This window comes from Cebus imitator, unplaced genomic scaffold (assembly GCF_001604975.1).
Source record: "Cebus imitator isolate Cc_AM_T3 unplaced genomic scaffold, Cebus_imitator-1.0 Scaffold628, whole genome shotgun sequence".
Lineage (NCBI taxonomy): Eukaryota > Metazoa > Chordata > Mammalia > Primates > Cebidae > Cebus > Cebus imitator.
The window spans coordinates 392,652-402,364 of NW_016107943.1; the positions used below are offsets into that span (position 1 = coordinate 392,652).

The 9,713-nt window shown below is 37.3% G+C and overlaps 1 protein-coding gene across 1 annotated transcript in view; it reads left to right on the top strand.

Annotated features, from left to right (window-relative positions):
• Nucleotides 1-9,713, top strand: part of BBS5 (Bardet-Biedl syndrome 5) — a 25,755-nt gene that overhangs the window by 13,778 nt on the left and 2,264 nt on the right. The window contains exons 6-10 of the mRNA XM_037734493.1: nt 229-364; nt 1,107-1,202; nt 4,818-4,880; nt 6,391-6,532; nt 7,131-7,315. Of these exons, the coding sequence (XP_037590421.1) occupies nt 229-364; nt 1,107-1,202; nt 4,818-4,880; nt 6,391-6,532; nt 7,131-7,315 (622 nt within the window). The remainder of the gene's footprint in view (nt 1-228; nt 365-1,106; nt 1,203-4,817; nt 4,881-6,390; nt 6,533-7,130; nt 7,316-9,713) is intronic.

Sequence of the window (9,713 nt, forward strand, 5' to 3'; positions counted from 1 at the left end):
CCCAAAAAAAAAAGAAAAATATAGCTGGGTGCAGTGGCACATGCCTATAGTCCCAGGTACGCTGAAAGCTGAGCCAGGAGGATCACTTGAGCCCAGGAGTTTGTGTCCAGCTTTGTTTGAGTGATGTACATAAATACTAACAACTATATGTTTTAGTAAATAAGTAAACATAACCCCAGAAAACCACATCTTCAGTTTGGGTTGTCTTTTATCTGTTCTTTTTCACAGAGCATATGAAACTTCTAAAATGTATCGTGATTTTAAATTGAGAAGTGCACTAATTCAGAACAAGCAATTAAGACTGTTACCACAGGAACATGTATATGATAAAATCAATGGAGTATGGAATTTATCCAGTGATCAGGTATTGTTCAAAGAACTAGTGAACCTTTTGGGACAGTGTTTTGGTAATCATTTTTCCATTCATCATTGGATTTATATAGTCAATTCTAATTGTTAAAATTAGCATTATAGGAAAGCATATTATTTTTCAATAAGCACAAGTTAGGTTGACAGTAACATTCCTATTTTCAGTTCAATAAAATGGTATTCCAGTCCTGTACTGTCTCTTTAATTAATGAATCAAAAATTCCTGGTGCTATGCTAGGTGGTAAAGATCTAACTATGGAACTCCTACCCTTATAAACAATGCAATGTGGATTGATGGGGGTTATTACATATGTTTTGTTTCTCTTTCTTGACACAACTTCTTTGCTTTGACTTATCCAAGGTTTTGAATACTAATTTTAGTAAGGTCTAACATTTGTAGATTGCTTACTATGTGCCAGGCACTGTGCTAAGGGATTTATTCACGTGGGATATTTAATCAGACCTCCATTTTTACATTTGACAAAATACATCAAGAAGAAATTTCCCCATGGTCAGACAGTTGGTAGGTACTGATGGTTTAATGATTAGGCAGCCTGACTGCAGAGTCCAGGCTGTTAGTTATCTAATTGTACTGCTATCAATGAATCATGAAGTCATTGATACTCAATTTTGGTATTATTTGCTGCTGTAATAAGAATTATTCTGGTGATTAGAAAATAAAGAATAGGTATCCAAAAAATGATCATTTCTGTATCTCTCATTACTGTCTTTTACAGGGCAATTTAGGAACATTTTTTATTACCAATGTGAGAATTGTGTGGCATGCAAATATGAATGATAGTTTTAATGTCAGTATACCATATCTGCAAATTGTAAGTACATACATTTTGATGACCTTATTTTCATGTAGAATAAATATTTTTTGTTCAATAGTTAATGGGACTTTTAGGATTAGATGAGTTCTGCCCCCTTTTTTAAGTGGTAGCAGTTATTAGCTGAGTATATTGTAAAGATGTTGATAATTTACTATGAAATATTTCAACATAGAAAAGATCTAATTGTACTTACTCTCCAGAGAAGCAGCACTATTGCCCGCTTGCTATTAGAAAAGAAATATACTGGATTCTAAAAATTTAAATAGTTATACAGAGTGAGGTGCCTCTCAGATTCCATCCAGAAGGCTTTAACTATTAAAGTTTTCTGTAACCTTTTTGTGAAGCAAGTATATGGTGGTTCCTTGGCATAGCTTTAGCACACTGATCCACAGGTTTTCTTGACTCTCTTGTCACTTTCTGCTCCAAAGCTTTTGAAAGCCAGAAGGATTTATTAATTCTGTGAATGAACTGCTTTCATTGTATTTAGACACAGAATGTAATACAAGCTGGATTCATACCACAGGTTTAATGAAAGGAATCAAGATGATTTTTAGTGATAATACTTTCAGCTTAAGTTCAATTAAAACTATTAAAATCAGGCTGGACATGGTGGCTCATTCCTATAATCTCAGTACTTTGAGAGGCTGAGATGGGAGGATTGCTTGAGGTCTGGAGTTCAAGACCAGCATGAACTAGACCCTTTGTCTATTTTTTTTTTTTTTTACACAAAAACCAAAACAATTAAAATTCAAAATAAGAACTGACTATATCTGAGACTAATTTGTTTGGGGAGTAGGTAAAGATAGTTCTTTTTACTGTGCTGCTGCTATGATAAATAAGTGACTCAGTGAAACAAAGTGTAAATTCCAATACACTAAGTAATTTTGTTTTATGTAAAAAAACTACTTTCAGAATTCTAGTACAAATTAGATGGAACATAAAAATAGTTAATGAAAATCATATGAGGTTATCCTGAGATAACTGCCCTTATTGTAGGATGTATAGTCTTAAGACTAGGGAGTTTTATTAATATTTATTGAGTAGACAGAATGTATGTGATACCTAGAAAATACCATTTTTAAGAAAAGAATTCCTGGCCCATGAGACGAATAATTCTTTGCAAAATATTCCCAACCCTATCTTTGGCTAAATTATTTAATTTCTGAGTTTTAAATTTCTGATAATTCATGCATTTATATGCTAAATTTTGAGCACCTCCTCTGTGCCAGGTGCTAGAGATACAGTCATGAAAATCATGAACCAGTATACAGTTCCTGCCATCAAGGGGCTTTCAGTCTGGTGGAGAAAAACAACATATTAAACAGAAAGTCATAGAATCGCATAGGAAGAAAATTATTTCTGGCCATCAAAAGAAATATAAAAATTTATAATCAAGGCTGGGACGATGTGACAAAATCTACATAGGTATTTGACAAATTTGTGTTTGTATTACTATTGCTTTTTTATATTGCATTAACGTGTTACAGCTTGCCTAACCTAACTTCTATTATGCTGAATAATTACTGAATAGTAAACAACCTTGTGCTTTCTGTTCTTTTCATTATTTAAGAATAGAGTTGCCAAATATGGCCTCTGGAATGAATTCAAGCTGGCCCAAACAACTTGCAATCTGATATCATCACCGTCTGTCAGGGCCGCAGTCATTTTCTAACTTCAGCTCTGCACCTCAGCCATTACCCCAACCCCACTCCTATAGTTACATATATATCAGCTTCTTGCCAGTTTCTGTCTTACCAGCCTGTGTCACCCACAGACACCTGGTTAGATTACCTATTGAAAGCCAAAGTGCCAGTGTTCTATGATTCTTTTTGTTTCTTTTCTTTTCTTTTTTTGAGGCAGGGGTCTCACACTGTCACCCAGGCTAGAGTGCAGTGGCACAGTCTTGGCTTACTGCAACCACCACCTCCCAGGCTCAGGTAATCCTCTCTCCCTCAGCCTCCTGAACAGCTAGAACCACAAGTGTGCATGCCCGGCTAATTTCTTTGTAATTTTGGTAGCAACAGGGTTTCACCATGTTTCCCAGGCTGGTCTCAAACTCCTGGACTTAAGTGATCTGCCCACCTCAGCCTCCCAAAGTACTGGGATTATAGGTGTGGACCACCGCCCCTGGCCTGTGTTCTATGATTCTTAACTGGAATTGTACATATTCTTGTGGGGTATAAAGTAGTCCAAGTGAAAGGCCATGTTTTCATAACAATTATCATCAAAGCTTTTCATCTTTTTCTCAATCTCTTTCTCAAAGTCTCTTTCTCAAAGTTGCCCATCTGTCTAGAAACGTGATATTCCAACATCACCTGCCAGATTACCCTCTTCTGGGTTTTTGGTCTGCTGGTCGTAGTGTTAGGTCCTCCATGGTTCTCCCCTACCCTGCCAGCAGGTACATTTTATGTCACTTCTACAGGCCCTACCTGCCATGCTGCTTCTACTCTCCCCTTTTCCCAGGCCTCTGGTCAACGCCCATCTTCCGCTGACCAAGCTTAGTCCTCATATCACATTTATCAGCTGATGTTAATTACACTTGATCTATCCCAGCCTTCCTTGATGCCTAGTGATAAATATTCAAACTTTTTTTTTTTTGAGACAGAGTATGCTCTGTTGCCCAGCTCACTGCACCCTCTGCCTCCCAAGTTCAAGCAATTCTCCTGCCTCAGCTTCCCGAGTAGCTGGGACTACAGGCACCTGCCACCACACCCAGCTAATTTTTTGTATTTCGAGTAGAGACAGGGTTTCACTGTTATTAGCCAGGATGGTCTCGATCTCCTGACCTCAGGTGATCCACCCACCTGGGCCTCCCAAAGTGCTGGGATTACAGGCGTGAGCCACTGTGCCCAGCCCAAACTTATTTTAAAAACATAAATAGAATAGAGGTTCTTTTAAGAATTTAGCCGGCTATGAGGTAAGAAACAGAAGGCACATGTGACTTTAAAAAACTAATCTAGCCTTAGGAGCTACAAAAGACACTGGCTTACCAAAACTAAAAGATTGCTAGCCTTTTGTTTAAAAGTTGAGGCTGGACACTATGGCTATGCCTGTAACCCCAGCACTTTGGGAGGCTAAGGCAGCAGGATTGCTTGAAGCCAAGAGTTCAAGATCAGCCTGGGCAATGTAGTGTGACCCCATCTCACCAAAAAGAAAAAATTAGCTGGGCATGGTGGCACATGCCTGTAGTTCTAGCTAATCAGGAGGCTGAGGCAGGAGGAGGATCTATTAGCCCAGGAGTTTGAGGCTGTGGTAAGCTGGGATCACACCATTGTACTCTGGCCTGGGTGGCTAAGTGAGACCTAATTAATTTAATTGTCTCTAATTTTTTAAAAAGTTCACTCCCTGGAAGTGAGAAATATTTGAGTCTGATAATTTTGTACATACTTCAGAGCTGTCTTTCTTGTATTGCCTCTTAAAAGTTTGCCACCTATTTTCAGTGTGAGTCTTGTCTCTTTTACTTGATCTCTGTGGGAGTTTAATGAAAGGAGGGAGAATTCTGTTCTTTAGACTATGAAAAGTAAATACTGTGTAAAGTTTAAAAACTGTGTTAAAGAGTCCCTATTCAGTTAATAAAAACATGCATGTTTTTCTTTTTCATTTTACCTCTAGCGTTCAATAAAGATTAGAGATTCAAAATTTGGTTTAGCTCTTGTCATAGAAAGCTCTCAGCAGGTAAGATCTTGTATATTTTTATTAATCTTTGATTTTTAAAACTATGTGACAGTCTAGATTTTTAGTTTTTTTTTATAATCAGTTTACATCTGAGAATATTCGCTTTAATATGAAGTTTATATGAAGTGTTGGAAGTCTTATAGAAACTGTCCCCAGAGGAAGAATCATGCTTATATTTTTTTGTTGGACAGACATAATCACTTGTGATCATCACTTTTATTATTAATGACAGAATCAAGTCACTGTGCTGAGAGCTTTTCATGCATTATCCCAGTCTTTATACAATCCTACAATACAGCTACTATTTTCCCCCCATCTTACAGTCAAGAAAACTGAGGCTTAGAGAAATTAGGACTTTGCCCATGATCTCACAACTAGTAAGTGGTGGAGCTAAGTTTTGATCTCAAGTCTGACTGATTTACCAAGACTGTCTCAGAAAAACACAACCATATATTTGTGTGTATACACACACACACACACACACACACACACACACACACACACACAGTTTGAGATCTTATATTCTCACATATACATATGCTAACTAATTATAACCTTCTATGCTCCGTTATGCCAGGTTTTTGCAGAAATGCATTTGAATAAAACACGCTGGTCTGATGGTAGTAGGTTTGACTGGCTAAGAAAAATTTTAAATACATTTTTAAAAAGTGATTTATAAAATTACTTATCATCTAAATTCTAAATGTAAACATGAATGTCTGCTCATTCCTTCCCCTGCCTACAGCTGCCATTTATTGAGTGTTTACTCTGTTCCAAGAACTATATCAAATGTCGTATATATATTTATCTTATTTAATATGACAACTTGATAACCATTTTATAATTAGAAAATTGAGGCTTAAAAAGGTTAAGGAAAGTTTCTGAGTGTCCTACAGCTAGTGAATTAGTGGTAGAACCAGAATTTGAACATAAATGCAGTGCTCTCAACCCAGAGCATATACTGTTACCTATTACAGTACGCTACTTAGTTTTTTAACACTCCTCAAAACACTCTATCATGGCCCAGTTTCTTTCCTAATTCTTCAAGGAGATAGCCACAGATGGCCCATTTCCCTTCTTATTTTCATGTACTCTGTTCCTTTTTAAGGCCTAGCTCAAGAAAAACTTAGTTATTTTGGCCTTCACAGTCTACAGTATAATTTTTAAATCTTGAAAGGTTACCTTTGATATTTCAGATGAAATTATATTTGGATATACTTCAAAATAAGCCTGCGTTGGGAGTTGAGGGGTTCAGGTGAGGGCGAGGTTACAGATGAAACAGAGTTGGCCACATGTTGCTTCTTCTTGAAGCTGTATGATGGCTCCGTAGGGGTTCCCGTTTGTACTCTTCTGTTTTTGTATATGCCTGAAATTTTTCATAATAAAAAGTTTAATTGAAAAAATGAACTTACATATTGTGCTCTAAAATAAGGACTATCAAATTTATCATATAAATGCAATTCTTGAGACATGTTGGTTTTTTTTTTTTAATAATTATTTTCTCTTGTAGAGTGGTGGATATGTTCTTGGCTTTAAAATAGATCCTGTGGAAAAACTACAAGAATCAGTTAAGGAAATCAATTCACTTCACAAAATCTATTCTGCCAGTCCCATATTTGGAGTTGATTATGAGATGGAAGAAAAGGTAATTTGTTGAGTATGTGAAATAAAGTTTGCTGAATTGGTTTTATGCAATCTGTAAAAGTCAGATATAAATATCAGTGTGTACCATTTAATTTTGAACTGTGTTTAAAATGATGAATATACAGATTCTGCTCAAGTGGGCACAGCTCCTGGATTAATACTAATTCGTACCTACCACCTGTCTTCTAACTGGCTGCTTCATCATCCATTCATTCCTGCCCTCCATACTTACCCATGTAGATGGGCAGCCACCTGGGTAAATTTCCATGTGCAGTGCTCCTCTGATACAGACAGACTTGAGTCTCTCACTCTGTCAGCTTTATTTTTATTTTCAGCCCCTTATTACCATAGGCAAGCCTTATAGGTCTCATGAATACCGTCTTCTTTAGTACTCCACAATATAGCAACTCCAAGAGTTGGCTACATCAACACGGCCTACATCCATTCCTGTTGATCTGTACCTCTGCCATATCAGTCATGAAATATTTTGCATATCCTGCCCACTTGTCTGCTCTTTGTCTTCCTCTGATTTCTTTCCTGGTTGCTGCTAGTGTTCCCTGCTCTCCAGGTACATTAGCTTTCTTTTGGCTTCACTTGTCTCTCCAGCTGGGACCCTCATCATCCAGTCTATCAATGGTGTCCTCACTACCCACTCCATTAGAGGTGTCCTTACTGTCCACTTTATCACCAGTACCCTTGATAGGGGCACTAGCTGTGATGTACTTGCTGTCCCCTCTATTGTTGGTGCCCCCACTGTCTGCTCTATCACTGGGACAGTCACTGTCCATTCTGTCAGAGGTACTCTTGCCATCTGTTCCACTGCCCTTGTTGTCCTCTCTGTCCTGGTCCCACCACTGATCACTCAGTTGTAGACTCCCTTGCTATCTGTTCTTTTACTGGGACCCTCATTATGCACTCTATTGCTGGTGCTTTTGCCATTTCCTTTATAATCAGTGCCCCTGCTGGGGCTCAGCTTGCTGAGGTGTGTCACAGCCATTACTTATATCTCTCCTTCTGCTCTTGGACTACAGCATGTGACTTTAGTAAGGCCCTTATTGCATGGTAGTGCTCCTTGTACTTAATTTTTCCTCTCCCTATCAAATTCCATATCTTTCTCCTTCTAGCTAAAACTTCCATCTGAGTTGCTGACATTGTATTACATACATTGTATGTATTTCATCATCTGAACCATCCTTTCTTTTTCTTCCCAGCATGCTCTTTCAGCAGTCTTCCTTTCACTCTGCCTTCTCTGTATATTCCTTGGTAATATCATCTGCTCATTCAGCTTTTTCAACTTGTACTTTTGTGGATGACTCTAAAACTTTCCTTCTGACCTTCACATATTCTTTCAGCTTATGGTTCCAAATACTCTTGAATATTTTCATATAGATGAGCATGCCAAATGATATGAGTGGAATTTCTCATTTCAGATTTATCTTAGTAATTTAAATAATTATGCAAGTCAATAAGATACACCAGAACTTAGATGAGCATCTCAAACTTGGCATACCTAAAACTGGCGTCCTCATCTTTTTCTCAAAAGCAGCAACTTACTGATTTATTGATTTGTTTACTTATATATTTTTGGCACTGTCAAAGTCAGCTGTACTAAAAACTTTGAAGTATTCCTTCATTTTTCCCATTATCTTAATTTAAACTTTCAGTTATACCCATCTCTTCCCTGTTTCTAGTTATTACTCTTCCTTGTAGAATAATGTTGTAGAACAAGCATGGTCCTTGGAACCTGACTTTCAATTTATTTGTGATCCTAGGGAAATCTGAGCTTCAGTTTTCTCATAAAATTGAGATAGGGCAGGCCACAGTGGCTTATGCTTGTAATTCCAGCACTTTGGAGTGGCCAAAGTAGGAGAATTACTTGAGGCCAGGAGTTTGAGACCAACCTCAGCATAGTAACACAACATAGTGACACCCTGTCTCTACTAAATTTTTTAAAATTTTAAAAAATTAGCCAGGTGTGGTGGTGCTCACCTGTAGTCTTAACTACTCAGGAGGCTGAGATTGAGGTCAGGAGTTTGAGGCTGCAGTGAGTTATGATCGTGCCACTGTACCGCATCCTGGGCAACAGAGCAGACCTGTCTCTTAAAAAAAAAAAAAGAGAAACACAGACATAATCTTTCTTAGAAAGTTAATTGATCATGTTCATAAAGTGCCTGGCACATAGGAGACACCTGATATGTTAGTTCCCCTACCCATTTGTTCTCTTCTCCTTTTCTTTGACCCCAGTACATAATAGCAGCTAGCCATAATGTCCCACTGTTTCACTTCATATAAGTCCCTAATCAAATGCCATCTCTTCAGGTTCTTCCCTGACTATTCTTCTAGCAACTCCCATCACCTTATTATGCTTGCTTGCTGTCTCTCTCTCTCTTTCCTCCGTTCCTTTCAGAATTAATCAGTCTCCTCCGTTATAAATTATCTCCATTAAGTCAGGGGTTTTTGTCTGTTTAATGACTATATCTCCACATGTTGAAACTAGCACATAATAGGCTCTTAGTGAGTATTCATAGTTGTTGGATGACTGTGTTAAACATCTGCTGTTTGTCATTCACTGCTCTAGGAACTTTATATGCACCATCACATTTAATCTTTCCAACAGTATTATCATTATCCTTATCCCACAGTTAAGGAGACTGAGGCCTAGTTAATTTACTTGCACATAGTCATGCAACTCTGAACGTGGTTGAAACACTGAGGCTATTCTCAGCTTTGTTATAGCTGCTTTTTGTAGGTTGAAGCATATATTGATATTTTATCATTTTTGACTTATAAAAAATGGCAGTTTCATATGGTTCAATATAATATTTAGTTATTTGTCATTGAGCTTTATCTTTATCTCTACTCGGTAAATTATAAACTCTTTGTGGGTAAGGGTAGGATTTTATACCATTGGTAATACTGGCATAGTATCTAATATAACAAAGGCATATTCAAATATTTGAAAAATGAACAAATTAATAAATATTAGCTCTGTATTTTATTATTTACCTTTAGAACATTCCATAAAAACATTCTTTTACTTTTCACAAATTATATATAATGATTATTTTGAGGAGGATTGACCATTTGCTATTAGACAAAACTTAGCTTTTCTTTTTTTTTTTTTGAGATGGAGTTTCGCTCTTGTTACCCAGGCTGGAGTGCAATGGCACGATCTCGGCTCACTGCAAC